General features: G+C 39.1%; 1 protein-coding gene across 1 annotated transcript in view; it reads right to left on the bottom strand.

The window, feature by feature from the left end:
* The window catches only part of TGFB2 (transforming growth factor beta 2), a 123,313-nt gene extending 117,434 nt beyond the window's left edge, over positions 1 to 5,879 (bottom strand). The window contains exon 1 of the mRNA XM_007952459.2: positions 5,534 to 5,879. Coding sequence (XP_007950650.1) covers positions 5,534 to 5,879 — 346 coding nt within the window. The remainder of the gene's footprint in view (positions 1 to 5,533) is intronic.
* Between the last annotated feature and the right edge of the window lie 14,465 nt (positions 5,880 to 20,344).

Raw genomic sequence — 20,344 nt, forward strand, 5'->3', positions numbered from 1 at the left:
TCAATCTAAACAAACCTGTGGAATAATTCCTAACACGGTATTAAATTTAAAATAAAATACTTAGAAGACATTGAATTCCTAGGTTATAAGCTTTCGTAATCACACAGGAACAGTAAGCAAAAAAAAAAAAAAAAAAAAAGCACACCATATGGTTTCAAAATGACAATGGAACATTTGTTTATCTCGGCCAGAGCACATTTCATTAAACTTTTCTGAGCTCTCACTTGCAATCTGTAAAGTGGAATACACCCTAAGCGGAAGGGCTGCATAAGGAGAGCAAGCACATCTGGCAAATCCGAATCCTCTCTCCAGGATCCCATCAATACCGGAAATGCTACATCAAGAGAGCTGAAAGGGCTGTTTTCAGAGCTCTTCAAAACAGTCTCTTTGCTTGCTGCCCACCTTACTATTGAATATAAAAAAAGGGAAGGAGTACTGGTGGCTTGGGAGCAATCTGACCAGAGGGCCACTTTACTGTCGGCCTGAACACCCTTCCCATGGTCAAGCTTCTCCACTGTATTTTCCCTAACCTTCTAAAATTGCAGGCTCAAGTGTGTTGTAATCTCTGGGCAAAGGCCTAGGAGTCAGTGACCTCCTCAGCTCTAACCCAAATTTGATGTGGGATCAACAGTGAGTCATTAGCCCTTTTTTTCACATTTCTCTTTCCTCTAGGAAAAATGATCTGTCATTCTTTAATATCTTTGTATGAAAGATGCTGTGACTAGGTTACATCAGCCTCTTTTTGCCAAAATCAAAAGTTGCAAGTCCTTCAGTAGACCACAGGGGTCGCTGTGGAGACGCTGAGGACTCCACATTCCCTCTGTGAGGTCAAATGGTCACCACCTGCCTCAGCAACTTGGCAAAGCCCAGCCTCCATCAGGTCAGCTCTCCTCAGGAGAGGCACAAAGCAGGCTGGCTTCCCTTGGCAAAGACTGCCCAACTGTTTCAGTTATAAACAGTGCATTTCCTTGAGGGTTGTTTTTACTCTTTGAAAAGTAAAAGAAAGAAAAGTGAGGAAATCCTGAAGGAGGAGAATGTGACCTAACTTAAATCTAACTACAATTAGGCACTAGTGCTAGTACAAGCAATGATGCAATAAGAATGAGTGAATTAAAGCTTGGTCTGTTGTGTATTAATAATCATTCTAGAAGTTAAAGGGTTCAATTCTATCTGTCTGTTGAGATATCTGTATCTCTCTCTCTCTAGCTCTCTCTCTCTCACACACACACACATACACAGACATACACACACACACAAACACAGAGAAACAATCTTAAAAAATAAAATCCCTGAACATAAAGCAAGAATACTACTTATGCCCTAGCCATTGCTAATATTTTTCTTCATTGGGCAATTGGCCCATGGACCAGCAATTTATATACAGAAAAGACATATTCATGAATAGAATGCTAAGTCACATTCCTCAAAACCAGAGTGTTACTGGTATTCATTCTACATTCCACAATTTCACTTGGAAAATTACAGTGGAAAGAGGAAAAGAGATTGCTTGGTATTAAATGTTTGACATTCATGTGAAACAATTACAAAGGAAACCTCATTGTGATGTTTCAGGCTGTATATTTTAGTTTATCTCATTCGATATGATAGAATAAACCAACATGGTTATTTATTTTTTTCGGTTGCCTAGCTTGGAGATTCCACTCTTCATTAACATGGACTGCTTATTTTCCTTGCAATGAAAATCCAAGATAAGCCTCACTTCTTTTTCCCTTGTTCTGACTAACATCACACTGTTGGTAACTGAAGCTACTAGTGGGTAGGCCAAACATTACTGAGGCCAAATGAATGGGAGATTTTGATGCTTCCAATTGAGGTGCTTTCAGGTCACAAAAATAGAGTTTACATCATAACAATGGTCTAATTTATACTCTCACTTATTTATTTCTGATTAGCCTCCTGTTTAATGTTCTTATTTGAATGTCCTTTGATCATAATGTTATTTCGGGTTTGACTCGACGGCACATGACAACAACAACAACACTTTGAAAATGGTACTACTAGCAGAACTCAATAACCCAAAACAAATATCAGGACTGCCAAGGCTTCTCAGTGTGGGCACTAGTGACATTCTGGGCCAGATAATTCTTTGGGTTGTTTTGGTTTGTTTGTGGGGGGCTGCCCTGTGCATTGTAGGATGGTTAACAGTATCCCTGTCCTCTACTCATTACATGCCAATAGCACCCCTTCACCCCAAGTCATGACAACAAAAAATGTCCCCGAACATTGTTGAATGCCCCTCCTGGGGGCGGGGGTAGACAAAATAATTTTTTTTTTCTTTCTTCCTTTTTGATTATCTAAACCACTACAGATTTTAATTGTCAATTATTTCGATTCTTACTGTACTTAATGCAATCACTCTTTCTAAATTTCTAAAGTCATGTGCAGTGTCTTTTGAATAGATGTGCCTTGAACTTCAAGTGGATTGTCAAAGGACTAGAAGTCCACAAAGTCCCACTGGGCAAACTAACGGTAAACCTTAGCATAACTTCACTTTGAGCCTTAAACTAACAGCACGTGAAAAGATCAATATGAATAAATTCAAAACTAATCAGATCCCTTCTTTAAATGTTGACACAGTATTATTTATATCCCATAAATACCTTCTTGACTAAAATTCATCCCAGGAGATTGGCACCTAGCCAGTTCTATTCATATTTACTGTATTTATATAGTACACTTGGCCAAGGATAATATTTAAGACAAAATATGCCTTAGGGCATATACAATATCTCTTATATTTTTACTTTTAAATCTCCACATTGCTAAAAATATTCAGTCTGAACTTTATAAAATGCCCTACAAAGGGCTATCAGCAATCTGTAATGATATATAGCTCATTGAATATAATTAGAGCATATTTGTAATATTTGAGCTGAAGTCACTCCCTGAACACTAATAACTTTGTGGTAAAAAATGAAACAGTGATCTTTCCCATGCCTTCATTTCTGGGGCTTATGACCCACGGTGAATTCACTGTAAGAAATGACAGGCACACTCACTCCCCACAGCCAGTTCAGTGATGGCAGAGTTAAAAGTTAGGCAGTAAAGTCCTAAAGAGGGAAAGGTGGTCTATAAGTCAGTGCTGTACTTTCAATTTGCTCTTTAAAAATATGGTGGAATGATTTCTTCGTTTCTTCCTATTTTTGGAAGGGTTCACTATATTCCAGTATAACTAGAATGTGCTGGAAAATCAGTTAACCTACTTTCTATAAAATGATCCACAGCCCTTCCATAGTAGAATCAAAACTGCTATTAATATGGCTTTCTGCTCCTAAACTTCCAATGCAAGCTGTAAGAAGCCTATACTCTTTGCATCAAAACTGATAGTATGTCTTTATCCTGACTTACCAGAGTTTTTCATTTATTTAGGTATTTGGGTTAGATGGAAAGGAGAATCCACACCCTGATCTTAAATGACACACTCTGTAACCCTCCTAAGAATCTGAGAGTTTTTTCCAATGTGGTGACGACCATGACCCTGGGTTGGATCATCTCGGCTCTTTGGACTGAAGTGTGCCTGAGAGAACAAAGAATGAATACCCTCTTTGGTAACATGCTCTCTCCACACCTATATAATGATGAGGTCAGGCCTCCTCTCTGTGTTATACAAGTGCTGGCAGTTCATTAGAGCTTTCGCCAGTAAACATTGAAGGGATGAGTTGTTCAGGTTCCACGTAACCTACTTGCCTGTCTGCCCAAATAACAGCAAAACTCATGCACGTGCTAGAGGAAGCAAACTGACTCAACTCCTTGCTTGGTCTCAATGGTTTTGGACTAATTACAGTAAACTTTATTTCCTAATATCTTCTTGGCTCCACCCCAAGCAGAAAGTCTTACTTCCTGAGGGGGAATAATCAGGGTGGAGTGTATTTATCACCGCTGTTTTGGATAGTGCCATAATTACAATAATAAAATCATCCTGCTTGCCAGCATGTCCTATATCTGCTCTGCTACTGAACAATAAGAAAAGTGGCAGCAGAAACAAAGGTAGCCAGGACGACTGGGGTTTGGATACATGGGCTAATATTCTGAGACCTTCAAGTACAAGATATGACAAGTCACAGAGTTACAACTTGTCAAACTAAAAATAAATATTAAAAGAGAAAAGCACCACCCTGCAATTAGAACCTCTAGGATAAAATTACCAAGATGGCTGTATTATCTATTTAGGCAAGACACACAGACTTTGCAAATGCAGCCAACAAGTATATAGGGCATGGGAAGGGGAGGAGAGAAACAGCAGCCAATGAAAAGTTTAGGGCTTGGGATGTGGAATACACAAATGTTGAAGCTGGGTTTTTGGCTTTTTTTTTTTCTTTCTTTCTTTTTTCTTTTCCTTCTTCTTCCTGGTATTTAACCCTCTCCAGTATCACTAAATGCTGCTTCTTTTTTTAAGACAAATTTTGAGATAATTCTAAACTCACTACCCACTTCCCTTCTCCCCTAAGAACCCTGCAATAAATCATTTCACTCCTTTTGCTACTGTCTGCCAGCTGGTTTTGAAGACAGTGCCCTCGGAGAAGCCAGTCAAAGAGCGGCAGTATTCTACTCTATGTGCGATTTACCAATGCACTGAAGTTACTGCCGGAAGCCAGGGAAAGGGCAGGGAGCACAGGGCTCAAGACAGAAAAAGATAAACGATAAACACTAAGAAAAATTATCTGCTAAGCTGTAAACAAAATAGCACTGTCAAAGACCATCTTAAGAAGGCAGGTTTGGGTGGATTCTGAAAAGACAAATGTTAAGTAAAATAACAAACAAACAAAGACACTTTTTTAACACAGGCAGAATGGAAGTTGTCCTTTCTACCACTCCAGGTGAAAGCAAAGTCCTTGCAAGAGCTTGCCTTTGGGGAATGTAAACACCTACGGATGGCAATAGATCAATCACGGACTCAGGGTTTCAAGGTGGGTTTGCCCAAGGAGTCTCCCGAGTTTTGTCTTGGCGATATTGGTATTTTTAGGGGAGTTTTGGACAATGACAGAAGGTTTGGGGCTATCTGCTGGGGTGGAGGTGGGGGAATAGGCACAGAAAGGGGGCGCCTTCGGGAGACACTAAGTTTGAGTCACTTTTTTTTTTTTAACCCTTCGTGCTCCAGTTCTGCGGGCTCCAAGCCAGTTTGCGCTATGAAAACAACCTACCAAGATTTCCCATTTTAACTTTGCCCGAGGGAGAGCCTTGAGTTTGACGGAAGAGGGCTGATTCCTCGCTGATGGCCAAGTCAAGAATATCAGGGAAGAGGAAAAAAAGAAAGCAAGAATAATTCCTTAAAAACGAGCCATTAGGGAGTAGGAAGGATGGAGAAAATAAGGTCGAAATTTAAAGTTTTGAAGCCTAATGTTCTCAAGCCTAAAGTGACAAACTGGAAAGGAGATGGGTGGGGAGAAGGGCAGAAAGGAAAAAGTACGAACGGGGACCCAGAGTGGGAAGAGCGATCCCCGGAGTGGCTGCGGTTTTGAGAGCTCCGGTCAGCCCCAAACCTCGGGGAATGGAAGTGAAAAACAGCACTTACTTTCGGAAGGGAAGAAGGGCGGCATGTCGATTTTGTAGACCTCCTTGGCGTAGTACTCCTCGTCGCTCCTCTCGCGCTCGCAGGCGGCAGCTCGCCGGCTCGCCTTCTCCTGGAGCAAGTCCCTAGTACTGTTGTAGATGGAAATCACCTCCGGGGGCACTTCGTCGGGCTCAGGGTAGTCTTCTGGGGGGCTGGTGAGCTTCAGCTTGCTCAGGATCTGCCCGCGGATCGCCTCGATCCTCTTGCGCATGAACTGGTCCATATCCAGCGTGCTGCAGGTAGACAAGCTAAGCGCGACCGTGACCAGATGTAGGACCAGAAAAGCGCTCAGCACACAGTAGTGCATTTTTTAAAAAACAAATATGAGTAAAATTTAAAAAAGAAAAAAAAAAAATAAAGGGAAGAAAAAATGAGAAACCAACAATTCTCAAAATACAGATCAGGTAGTTTTTTTGTTTGTTTGTTTGTTTGTTTTTAATGCGAAACTTTTGCAAACAACTGAGAGTCAATTCCTAATAGAAAAAATATATCTTGCTTGAATTCCTTAAAAAATAAAATGCAAATAGTTCCCAAAGTGGAAATATTAATACGGGATGGGCAGGGGGAACTATGACTTTTGGGAGTAAGAAAAAGTTTTCTTGGATCCACAAGATGGGGTGGGGTGTGGGGGAGAGGGGCTATTCAGCAGAAATAAATTTAAGAGGAGGAAACCGAGTTCAGTGTGTCAGTCTCGGGTGCAGAGTGGCGGATCTGAACTCGGCTCCTCCGGCCAAAAGGGAAGAGATGAAAAGGTCCCGGGGCTGGCAGCAGGCGAAATGACAGGAGGGGCGCTGGCAGAGCTGTGATGGGGCCGCGGATGCAGGCCGGGGCTGTAATCTATATATTTAAAGACCGAATGATTCGGCTGGGCCTTCTACTGCGGCGCTGAAAGCAGGAGCAGCAGCAGCCCCGGAGCGGAGGAGCGCACGTGTGTGTGTGTTCGCGTGTGTGTGTGCGCGCGCGCGCGCGCGCGCGTGTGTGTGTGTGTGCGCCCGCGCCCGCGCCCGCGTGAGCGCGCTCTAGGGGCGAGCCTGGCGCGCCGCGGGGAGGTGGGTGCGCTCCGCAAAGCGCTCCTCACTCGGTCGGGTCCTCCAGGGACCGCAGAGGTTGCAAAGGCCGGGAGGATCCTGCTTCCGGAGCCGCGCTGTGGCCTGCGCCCCGGGGGGGGCGCACGGACCTGCCTGGCTGCTCCTCTCTGCTGCCGCCGCCGCTTGCAAACACGTCCAGACTCCAGTTCCCTCTTTCTCCTGCTCCTTCTCCTCGTCTTGCTCCAAACGCCAACCCAGCAACAGAGGACTAGCCGCCGCGGTTGCTTTCACCCGCTACAGACCGCAGCAGCAAATCCTGGGACACGCTGCCTGGGGAGTTTATTTCCTAAAGGGGGTTGCGGAGGGGCTCCCTTGGAAGACTGTCCTTTCCCAGCCTATCTTGGTCTTCCCCCACTTGGATCCTTTTGCTTAGGGTAGGTAGGCACTTGGCACCCTTCTGAAATAGACCTTCCTTTTTTTTTTCTGCAGCCAGGCAGCCCCAGTTTGTTCCCAAATAGCTCCCTAGACCGTTATACTATGTTTTCCATTCCTTTCTCCCTTTCACTTGCGCTTCTTTCTGTCTCTCGGTCTCGGTCTCGGTCTCTCTCTCTCTCTCTCTCTCTCTCTCTCTCTATCCCTCTCTCTCGTTGGGAGCTTCTGGAGCTCCGTTCGGAGCGAACCTTCTGCTGCCAGCAGATAACATCACGATCTTGCTGGGGAGGAGAGATTTATAAATTCTCTGTGAACCACGTGTTTGCCTTCAACAAAGTGACGTGCTAGGTTTACAGTCAGAAGTCCTCTCGTTTACTTAGACCACGAGCTCTCCCCGAACCATTGAGGGGGTGTGGAAATGTGGATGTCTGTGGGGAAGGGAGGGAGGAGGTGGAGTGTGGGCCCTGACAACAGTGATTTACGGTATTTACTTTATATAGTCATTTTGGACCAATCTGTTGAAGGACAACTATCAAGCTTCCTGTTTTTACTTACTATGGCTCAATCACTGCCTCCCCAATGGAATTACTTGTTCTAGAATGGATGTCTCCACTTCTGTATGCACACACACACACACACACACACACACATCTATGCCATAGAGCATGTACAGTCTACTCAGGGCCAGGCCAGTCTTGAAGACATGATATCTTATTATTTTCCAATCTAAGATTTACATCCTACGTTTTAAATTTTATCATTTTTTTGAGATTCCATAACCTTTCATTAACTTCTATCCTAGTGCTTATTTTATAAGATGTTTGCAATCTAGTCTCCCTTTGACTGTGATCTGCTGGAAAATAAGAGCTCCATGTCTTTCACCTGGAGAATAAAGTATATCTGTTGTTTTTCCGCTTAAGTGGATAGCTTCTTAATTTGCTGCCTAAGCCACTTCTTGATAATAGATTTCTCTTCACCTTCCTCCAAGGCTAGACCTTATCAACCAACTTCATTCTTTCCATAGCATACATCCAGGAAACTGGAATTTTAAGTGTTTTTTATCTACTCTTACACATTACACATAACTTTACTTTTTCTATTTCAACCTAGTCCAAATTAGATGAATATAAGAATAATTCTTGCGTCTGTTCAATTTTCCCTTTTTCTTTTTTTTTTTTTGCCTCTAGTTACTCAAAGTCAACATTTTCATTTCTGCATGACTCTGTGACCATACTGACTAGAATGATGATTGAAATTGGAAACTCTGTTGAGTTTTCCCCTAAACTCAAAGGCCTCTAAATTATTCCTAGTTCAGATGTTCATTAGAAAAAAAGGAACTAAGAACCTTTTATAACTTTTGGAATTTACAGTTTCCACATACACTTATCATCAGTAAATAGAGGACTGGCTGAATCGTAATAATGACAGTGTTGTTGTTGATGTGCACCCCCGAGTTGACTCCTATATGGTTTCTACAGAGTTCTGCAGAGTACAACTGCCCTTAGGGTTTCCTAGGCTGTAATGTTTATAGACGTAACTTTTATGGGGGCCAATCACCAGGACGTTTTTCCCTCTGAGCTGCTGGGGGTGAGGGTGGGGGTGGGGTTTGAACTGCCAGTCTTTCGGTCAGCAGCCAGGTGTTTAACCATTACGCTATTAAGGCTCCCAACTCCCAATAACAATAGTTAACACATATCACACTTAGTGCCAGACGCTGTTCTAAGTGGATGGAAAGGTAGATAGACTCATTTAAGCCTCACAACAACACTTAAGAAGTAGGTATTATAATTATTCCTATTTTGCAAATGAGGAAACTGAGATACACAGAGGTTAAGCTCCTTGTTCAAGACCACAGTGAGTAGTAGCTGAAGTAGGTTTTGCTGTCAGAATCCACTGCCAATGTTCTCACCCATCCCAGAATATGTTCAGACAAATTCTGTAGTCAAATAAATTTAGAAGATAGCAGGTACTCAATTACCCTCTTGTAGACTGATAATCCCCATTATCACATTAAAAGCAATGAGAATCCTGAAGAAAATTGTTTTACTCTTTTAATCCAGCATTTTCTACACTTCCTTCAACATGGAATTTTCTCCTTTATTGACACCCTTTAGAAAACAATGGAATAAAGAAATGGTCTTAACTCACTTCTGAATAGCTCTGAAAACTGTGTATAAATTAGCATCAGCAGATTTCTTTACTTGTGGCCAATCTCAAATTGAAGCATCTCAAAAGCAGTTAGACAACAGGTTATTGTCCCCAAAACCAAAGCAAAATATAATCAAGAGGAGCTATTATGGGCCTGGTAGCTTCATCAAATTAAGTCATCCCTTTAGGTTCAGTTTGAAAACTGCAGTAATCTAGCTATATACAAAGATCAAAAAGTGAATATTCTTCAAAAGTCCATCTATATCACTTGTAGGAAACAACTCAAGCCATAAATGCCTCTGACAACCACCCCCTTCCCAACATAAACACACACATTTTTGTTCATATACTTTTGAACACATACTGCTTATTTTATAATCCTTTAAAACTGAGGTCCCTGACCTATTCATAAGAGGCTACTTTTAATTTCCCCAAAGCCCAGAGGGGTAGGACAGGGTTAGTTGGTGGAATCTTCTGGTATGAGGAACTGAGTATAATAATGTGAGGACAGCAGAGGAGGAGCCTCCTTTTGCTTCTCAGAAAACCACTGTAGGGTGCAGCAATCATGTGAAAATGGGACTGCAAGAGTTATCTTCCACTCAAAAAACTCACTGCTGTCAAGTTGACTCATAGTGACCCCTCCTCGGGTTTCTGAGGCAGTATCACTACAGAAGTAGATTGCCCAACCTTCCTTCTGAGGAGTGGCCAGTGGGTTTGAACTGCTAGCCTTCTGGTTAGCATTCAAATGCCTTAGGCACTAGGCTACCAGAGCTCCTAAAGTGACTTTGGAGTTATCTTCCTGGTAACCACAAATTAATTCTTTCTTCTATTAAATAACGCTTCTGGAGCTTTTTCACCTCTATATCTAAGAAATAAAAGATTCACTAAATTTATTGAAATGTTACAAGGTTCTAGGGTCTCTTCTTCATAGTAAAATGGCGTTTAACCAATAATAGACCATTTTGCTTATCTCAAGAATGCAGCAGAACATAGCAAATAAAGGGATAGGCTCCAGTGTCAAGATTTTTTGGGTTCATATTCCTATCACTTTCTGGCTTTGTGATCCTTACCAAGTTACTCAGGCCCTTGATTTTAATTCCTTCATCTGTAAAATGGTGATAATAACAAATACTACCAATATTATCAGATTATAAGTATTGAATTATACAGAAAGAGTTTAAAACAAAACCTGGCACTTTAGAAAGTGCTCAATAAATACTACTATTCTTATTTTATCCTATCATTTCCTCATTTCTGTCAGGGAATTTATAATGAAACACACCTGGCCTCTACTCATTCTCAAATACAAATAGAAAAAAAAGACAGTAGCATTCACTTCATGGTTTTGCCTCCTAGCATTTTCTTTAGGCACATGCGCATTATTTGAAATATTACAGTATTTTGCCCTCAATGATTGGAGGAAGAAAAGGCAAGAAAATACACTTTTGGTGAACAAAACTCTATCAAAGTGTAAGCATTCAAATCTTTTGTGTGTAACATCCTAAAATGGAATTCTTTGTTTTCCAAATAGGGGGTGGGGTTGGGTTATGGGGGTGCAGCTGTTTCAACCACTAGCCCTATTCCACTCATTAATGGGTCTATTCAGTTAAGTAATCTGGAATTCCCACAAGGGGCTAAACAAATGTTTGATATCAAAACTACTCATCCCCATCTTACCCCTGTGGATCACAGGAGGAAGCCTAGGTCTAATAGCTCCTTCTTAACTCTGACAAAAGAATAATTTCATTTGTAAAATGTTGAAAGCATTCTACAATGACTTTAAACATAAAATACCAGAGTGAGGAAAAGAAACTACTATAATTGATTAGATTTAATGGTGACACTTATCAAACACAAAATAATCACTTAATGTGAAAATATACCACTTTTAAATTCTACCTTTTGACACAATTTTAATGTTTGGTCTATTATCAATTTATGCCCCATGTTCTGTTCACACTGCAATAGATAAACACGCTTATGCTCTTAGGATAATGAAATAGAAAGATTAGTGATTTCCTCATGAAAAGTCATCCGACTATTACTGTCATTTTCTATCTAAAGATTAGTCTAAGGAACAAGAGCTAAGGAAAAAGGAGAGTACAAGTACTTAGAGGCAGAAAGGAAAATGGAAGAAAGAGAAGTTAAAGAGATGATCAGAAATGGTAAAAGATAAAGGGATTAACTCTAGAAGACAAGAGAAAACCAGCACAGCAGTAGGCCGTGAGGCTTTAAAGAGATACACTCATCACACTTTAGTGATACACTGAGATGATTCCACCCTTTGGAATTACGATTAGCTGATATCTGTTCGTGGCTTGTGGGCTGTATCTATACATTTTCAGCTGTGAAAGTTCTAACAAGAAGAAAATCTGCCTTTGGAATTCAGTCTCCAGTGGTCTGGGCCTTTATCTCCGTGCTTTACAGAAGTTAAGTGCCAACTCTGGTTTCTCATCCTAGGTGAATTTCATCCTTGTTTAATAAAATCACATTTACTGATATCAACAAACATACACCCACTGCCATCAGACAATTGACTCATAGCAACCCCCACAGGGTTTCCAAGGCTGTAAATATTTATGGAAGCAGATTGCCTCATCTTTCTTCCGGGGAACAGATGGTGGGTTCGAACCACTGACCTTTTGGTTAGCAGCGGAATGTCTTACCACAGCTCCTAAACAAAGAAATAGGGACAGTGGTATATGGCATAACAATATGGATGTTGTCGTTGTTATGTGCCGTCGAGTTGGACCCAACTCATAGTGACCCCTGCTTGGGTTTCCGAGGCGGTATCACTACAGAAGTAGATTGTCCAACCTTCCTTCCGAGAAGCGGCTGGTGGGTGTGAACCCCCAGCCTTTTGGTTAGCAGTAAAGTGCCTTAGGCACTACACTACTAGAGCTCCTAACAATATGGATAGATGCTTTTAAATAAAATATTAATGTTGATAAAAAGAAGCCAGCAGCAAAACTGTCCTTAGCTTTTAGGGCAGTGTTTGACACTTGCCTTTATAGAGTAGACTCGCCATTCTTACTTCCTTTACCCGTCTATTCCCAACAATCGACAGATATACTTCACAAACCAAGGAGCCTGAACAGGTTGCTCGTGGAAGAGAGAGACAGAGAGAGAGAAGAGTTTCAGCAAAGTAAAACTAAAAATAAAAACTAGGAGGAAAGGAAAGAGAAGGCAAATGACAGAAAAACATGATTATGTTCTCTTTATTAAAATATGACTTGGCATAACAAAGTGCAATTTTTATTTTTTAAGGTCTATGGTCTTTAAATGAATTTATTCTTCTGTTATCATGTCAATGGCTTCGTGGATTGTGTAAATTCCAACTGTGTAAATCTCCATTAGCAAAGTTAACAATTATATTTCTAACAAACTTGTGTTTCTGCTGCTTCAATTAGCTTGAAGTTAAAAAAATGAAAACAAAAAACTAGCCAGCAATTACACAGAGAAAGAACACTACAGTGTAGTTTTCATGTTAGAAGAAAAAACTAGTAAATAAGTATTAAAAAGCAAAGCTATATAGATGGTTATAATTTACAAAACTGGAGACCACTGACCCCAATCTTTCACTGATGTTTATTTCAAGTCTTAGTAACATAAAGTTCTGATAGGAAGAGTGACCATACAATTATCACACAAACCCAAGCAGTTTCAAGAGTGAAGGAGCTGCTATTGATAAATACATTAGGAAAACAGCCATAAACCAGAGCTGTCCCAGGCACATATATATAGGTCAGTCTGTTTACAAGGGAGCCACTTTGAAGTCTGAGTCTGCAACAATACATCAAACTTTCACTTTATTTTTGTAGTTGTTGGTAAAATGGTGATACCGTTTTGCCTATTTCCAACCCGTCTTTTCCTTTGCCTACGATTCTAATGATCACTGAGAGCTACATTTTTATAACTTGTACAATTTTAGCATGGATATAAATCTGCACACCCACAATAATGAAGCCCCTAAGAAGGGCTTGGTCAAGATTTTTTAACTCTTCGGAAGTCAATATCCCAGACAGAAATGAAGAAACTAAAGGTAATAATGATTAGGACTAACAAGTATTTAATGCATGTATTCTATATAAAGCCAGGGAAATCCATTTTTAAATTTTAGAAAATGAACATAAGTTAAAAAAATAAAATAATTCTGCCCCTTTCTCATTTTAGTGCCAGCAAAGAAAAAAGAACAGACCATTCTGCTTATCATTTGGTGAGTATGGGTCACATACTGACTTTTTAACATGTTGATTTTTCCTACTTTATTAATAGGCAGTAATTGCTTCACAAACCCAGACACACCTGGGAAGGGAACTTCACGTAACTGAAAAATTCTGTGATCAAGATTCCTACAATTTGTGGTTTCTCTTTTAGATTATTTCAGTTATATGTGTCCTTTGAAGTACAAAGACAATAATCTTTATGGTTTTCAGTAAATGGTAAGTTACTTATCATAAACCAATGAAATAAATCCAAAATGGACGTCACTGTGACCTGAAAGACTTCAGCACTACTCAAAAATGATTGTGGCTGCCTCATTATTAAAGATAACAACTTTTTTGTGTTTTTGGTTTTTAAAGAGGTCTTTGTCTTATAATGTTAGTTAAGGTTATTAAACGGACTACTGCAAAGTCATTCTGGCTACCTGACCCGGTATAACAATTAAATCTAAATGTCACAGTTGTACTGACTATTCAGAAACCAGCCACTCATCTGGTTGTGGAAAAATGGGGAAATAAGTTATCTGTTGATTCAGTGACAGCCTAAATCATGCCACCTAGAGGCAAGCAATATATGTCTTACAATTTTTTATTCTGAGAAAACCAACATGCTCAATTGTCTCTGGGTATTTATCACACCTTATTAAACACTAAAATCATAATATCATTTGTCTGCTGTAGATTAATTTTTAAAAAGTAATATATTTTATATATTACTCAAGAATATCTTCTATTGACTGCTGGTTTTATTCCCAGAGGGAAACCACTGTAACAAGCATTGCCTCATATAATAAAAACTACAATTTCATATAAATATTGTAAGATTTTTTTAAAAATTACATCAATAGCAATGGAATTTCATTAATTACAAAGTTTTAGCTACCTGTTGTCACCAAGCCAATATAATTCTATGCTAAAAGCTAGGTTTCATTCATAAAGAATAATTTGATAAATTCTTAATAGCAAAAATGTCAGCCACTTACTACATTTACACATCAAGTCATCTAGTATCATTAAATAATAAATAGCAACATACTGGCAAATATTGTATCTTAGTAATAAAAAGAGCAACAGCAAAAAGATACCACTTGACTCCACTCTAGTGGTTACATTAATTCCATTTTTGCATCAGGCAGATAATAAAAATGTTGAAGTTTTAATTACCAGGCATGTTCAGGTAGGACCTACACTGAATTCTTCAATACTGCACTGGCTAATAAACTACCAAACACAAAATGACTCCTGGGACACTATGCTAACTTTAAAATTTTCACTTTTTGCTACTATCTACCTGTGTCTCCCACTGGTCACAGGTTCATAAGTAAATGAGACTGAGGAAATGAATATGCCCATTTATTGTTCCAGAGCACAGCTGAACTTACAGAATCTCACTTTCAGTGACTCAAGTTGGGATTTGACCATATGTGACTTTGGAAAAGTTATCTAAGCCCTCTATTGTCTGTTTTCTCATCTGTAGTATAGGGAAAATAAGAGTGTCTTCCTCAGGAAGCTGCTAAAAAGGTGATGCATTAAGGGCATTATAAAACTCTTCATATTTGACAAATGCTGTATAAATGTTTGCTGTTATTGTTGTTCCAACTTTTACTTGAATGATTGATGGGCTATGCAAAATAAAATGCTTTAAAATGGGAGTCATTCTAAAAATCAATCAAGACAGCAGAGGTTTAATTTCAAAATAAATTTTTATTAATCAGGAGGCAGAAGAAGGAAAAGTGGTAACTGAGAGGGGACAAAGTCAATTCTTTCACATTCAACTTTCATTTCAGGGTAAATAGTAAAATTTAAAAGATAAAGTAGCATTTTAACAAACAGGACTTTCACACAGTCATCTACTGCACTTCTCCATATCAACTCCTAGTGTGTATTAAATCAGTAGAGTCTGAGGTGCTGAAACAGAGAAGTAGGAAAAAACGTTTTAGCATCTCAGATGAGACTTGTCTTTTCAGAATGTCAGAAATTCCATTCTTGTGTGTGTGTGTGTGTATATATACACACACACACATATATATATAAAATGTATTTTTACATTCTTATATTCACCTAGTGTATTTTTAGTGTTTTTAAAATTGACTTATAATAATATCCATGTTTTTAATCTTACATCTTCGGTTAGCACATCATTGACATGTGTGTTTCTACCAGCCTTCAGTCATTTTAAACAACAGCAGAAAAGTGGAAGTACCATAATTTAAGTAAATGTCCTCATATTACAGAACACAGAGGTTGTCTAAATCTCTTGCTATTAAAAACAATACTACAGTACTGTTTAGATAGCCCTTTCTATAATCAGGATCCTTCCTGATTATAAGGTTTCAACAAACAGAACTAATATGTCTCAATTAGTATCTTGTTATTTGCCAGCCTTTGAATTTTTGTAGGGCAACCCTTCATCAAGAAGTAGAACATTAATAATTACATAGGTCAGAAATTAACAACAAATCTATGTGTGTAGCACCTAATTCTCCCAATGCAGGATAATGGAAAACTTCTCTTGAGCCCCTACTACATATTAGTTACTCTACTACACATTGTGCATGTTATTGTTGACAGGTGCCATTGAGTCATCTCTGACTCGTAGTGATCCTATATACAACAGAACAAAACACTGCCCAGTCCCGTGCCAGCCTCACAATCCTTGCTATACCTGAGCCCATCATTGTAGCCACTGTGTCAATCCATCTTGTTGAGGGCCTTTCCCTTTTTAGCTGACCTGCCACTTTACCAAGCATGACATCCTTCTCCAGGGATTGGTACCTTCTGACAATGTGACCAAAGTAGGTGAGATGAAGTCCGGCCATTCTGGCTTCCACTGTGCATACATTATTCTAAAACCTTTTGAATCGTGTATCATTATGTCCGATTTATATGCTAGCCTCAGAAAATGTGTGCAAGAACACAAAGCTATTAAGAACCCAAATGATTCTGAATTCTGTTCTGATTCCAAAATTCTGTTTCCTATCATGTAACAGTATGGTCTACATCTAACAGTATGGATTACACCTCAATATAAAGGAAACAAAAATCCTCATAACTGGACCAATAAGCAAACATCATGACAAACAAAGGAATGACTGAAGTTGTCTAGGACTTAAGTTTACTTGGATCCACAATCCACACTCATGGAAGCAGCAATCAAGAAATCAAATGACATAGTGAGTGCATTGGGCAAATTTGCTGCAAAAGATAGCTTGAAAGTGTTAAAGAGCAAAGATGTCTCTTTGAGGACTAAGATGTGCCTGATCCAAACCTTGGAATTTTTAATCACCTCATCTGCATCCAAAAGCTGGACAATGAATAAGGAAGACCAAAGAATGGATGCATTTCAATGATGATGTTAGCAAAAAATATTAAACATCCCATGGAGTGCCCGAAGAACAAGCAAATCTGTCTTAGAAGAAGTACAACCAGAATGCTCCTTAAAAGCAAGGATGGCAAGACTTCTCACTTTCTTTGGATATTTATCAGGAGGGACCAGTCCTTAAAGAAAGACAACATGCTTGGTTCAGTACAGTGTCAGCGAAAAAGAGGAAGCCCTTCAACAAGATGGAATGACACAGTGGCTGCAACCGTGGGCTTAAGCATACCAACAATTTTAAGGATGACACAGGACCAGGCAGTGTTTTGTTCTGCAGTACATGGGGATCACTGTGAGTTGGAACCTACCTGACAGCACCTAACAACTCATTTAACAGTGAATACTAATATTAAAAATGTCCAGTGTAAAAGCTGAATATAATTTTACTTATCTTTAAGGAGTATATTTGGGACTAAGGGCCAAGATACAGCAGCTGTGTCTCATGTAAGCTTTTTGCAGCATTCCTGCCATTTGCAGAGAAGGACGGTATCACATTGAACTTTCTGAACTATGAGCTTTCATATTTATAACACACTTAAGGGAATCCACTGTTATTCTACAAAACCAAATATTATTGTGTAGAAACAGCTCTGATGTTGTGCTTGGTACTGCTCAGTATTTCAGGGAGACTGCTGTGTCTGGCTGCCTCTCTGATGATGTTTTGAGAGCTGATGTGAATCCACTGTTTATGTCCATTCCGTGGGAAGGGATACATTTTTACCTAAGATTGAAGTCTGGTTCTGCAAGAGCAAAGAGGCAACTGTCTAGTAGCCTGAGGGCGGATCAACAGCTGCAGGGCCACCCACACCTACGACCAACTCTCAGCTGTCTCTCCATTCAGAGCCCAGTTGGTCCTGACCCCATACAAATTTGGTGTTCTCACTTTGATGTTTACGAACTGATTGTATTAAAAATGCAGGATAATGATTCAGGGGTTAAAGAAACTGTTACTTATACAAATGTGGTTAACACCTCATCACTTTAAACTAGCTGTGCTAGTAATGCTCATTGTGTTCTTTATTTTCTGTTTTGCCCCATTCTGCAATCTATATTTGCTCTGGCAAGATGTCGAGTGTGTCAGAATAGACTGGAGCTGTTGGGCAATTCTTGAGTCCTGCAACTAAGTCGCTTTCTCAGGAAAACTCCTAAGTTTGTATATTACCAGATAGAAGTCCAAAACTTAAGAATTCACTGGCATAGATGGCATCTGGTGTCTACTGTGTTGACACCTGAGTATGTCCTTTTTGTTGCATCATAAACCATTCTTTTGGAGCACAGTAATAAGATTTAATATTTGGAGTAGTAATTCTGAAAACTATAGATAAATAATTCTTAAAAATTTGTTATTAAAAATGGCCTAACATTTAAAGACAGGGGCTACCTCAGGAAATAATTTATATTTTAAAGCAATTTACTTATTTTTTCAAAATATTAATGGTGAAAAAAGAAACCATCAATAATTCAGTCAGTAAAATTATACCAATTTTTATATAGGCTTAAATTGTATCCTTAAAAATTCATGGGAAAAGCTTAAGATAGATTTATGATTCCAAAATTCACTGCTATGAGACTAAATACATGCTCTGAAACTTTATTCTTTTCATATTGGATGGAATGTGATAAGCCACAGAATCAAGTTGATTCTGACTCATGATGACCCCATGTGTAGAACAGAACGCCTCCACAGGTTTTTCAAAACTGTGACGTTTTGGTGGTAGATCACCAAATCTGTCCTCTGAAGTGACTCTGGGTAGGTTCCGACCAACAACTTTTCCAGTTACAGTGTGTAACTTTTTATGCCACCCAGGACTCGCCATGCCACATGTAGCTTTTAGAATTTAAAGTAATGGATAAGATTAAAAATCCAGTTCCTCCATAACACTAGCCACAATTGAAACACTCAATAGCTACTTGTGCTAGTTGCTACTATAATGGACAGCCCATATATAAAATATTTCTATCATCACAGAAAATTCTATTAGATAGTGCTAATTTAGAAACTAAAATTACAAGGAATAATATCCACTTCTCTAATACGTATCCTCACTTACCTCACTCAGATGAAAACCAGAGCATTCAACAGAAAGCTAAATATGTATTCCTGCTATAGAAAGAAAGGGCAAGAAGGGAGGAGTGAGGTGAGCAGTATCAGACCAGACACTCTTAGCAAAGCAAAGTATTATAAAACATGTTTTATAATGTGAGGACATGTCCTCTGAGCACAAAAGGTTCATCACACATCTAGATAAAAGGCCCTAAATCCTAACTCTTTGATATCATGTTTAACATACTATATGAAAAATATTACTGTGGTTTTCCTAAGCTAGAAAACCTAAAATTATTTGTTAGACGTTATTAACATCTCTAAAATTTTGTGCTCTCTTCACATTCATTACAACGCTTAGCATTTCATTTGGTTAAACACCAATCACTAAATGTCCTATCACTGACGTCCAACATCATTCTACCTCCAATCTGTTCATGTTGTTGTTATTGTTATGTACCATCAAGTTGGACCCGACTCATAGCGACCCCTCGGGTTTTTGAGGCATTATCACTACAGTAGACTGCCTAACCTATCTGTTCATGTTGCTGTTGTTGTTATGTGCCATCGAGTCGGCCCTGACTCATGCGACCCCTCCTTGGGTTTCCAAGGCAGTATCACTATGGAAGTAGGATAGCCCAACCTTCCCCTTAATTAATATGTTTAATTAGTAAGTTTCAGAAAAGCTCACCCAGTGAAAAGTTCACCACGACTACCTCTGCTGCAACAGTCAGTAAGATTCATCCACCCAGCTGGCCAAAATCCAGACTCCTGTTTTCTTGGAGAAGGAATGAGAGAACTTTTTGTAGGCACAGGGTTGTTTCCAAAGTTTGGTCTTTCTGCCAACTCACCTCAAATAGTCTTTGTATTCATAGTATCTCCAGGGCTTACCAGATTTTCTACCCATCACCAACATACAGAGCAGAGTCAAGAACCAGTCACACTGATCCTAATAGATCAATCTGAGGAATAAGCGGAATGAATTCTGTTTCTCTCAATTGAAAAATCCTCTCAACTGAAAATGCAGTTAACATATTGAAAGAGTATCAACGAATTATTCTAATCATAGCAATAGACAAGCTCTAACAGTCTAGCATCCTTATTAACATATAACCTAGATTTTATTATAATAGCTTTTTTTTTAAAAAAAAGGTTGTCTCCTAACAAAGATTTCTAAATCCTGGCAGATGGATTACTTGTTTATTTCAATTTATCAATGATACAGCAAATTACCACACTATTCAAATCACACGGTGAGAACTTATGGTGAGAATTTAACTTTAAAAAAAAGAAAAAGAGGAGATTCAATATTTTAGTCTTTGAGTAAAATAATCTATTATGTCATAAACACTATCATCACTCAAATAACTCTAGTACAGTACTTGGAATACAACAGGCGCTCAATCAAGACTAGTTAAATGCCTCACTCAGCTTTCTATCAAAATATTTAAGTCAAGACATAATGGTAGCTAAAATTACTTCACAGCTAAATAAATAAATGCACAAATTGTTACTGTATAT

Source organism: Orycteropus afer, unplaced genomic scaffold (genome assembly GCF_000298275.1).
Source record: "Orycteropus afer afer isolate SDZICR_OR568_19922 unplaced genomic scaffold, OryAfe1.0 scaffold00013, whole genome shotgun sequence".
NCBI classification, from domain to species: domain Eukaryota; kingdom Metazoa; phylum Chordata; class Mammalia; order Tubulidentata; family Orycteropodidae; genus Orycteropus; species Orycteropus afer.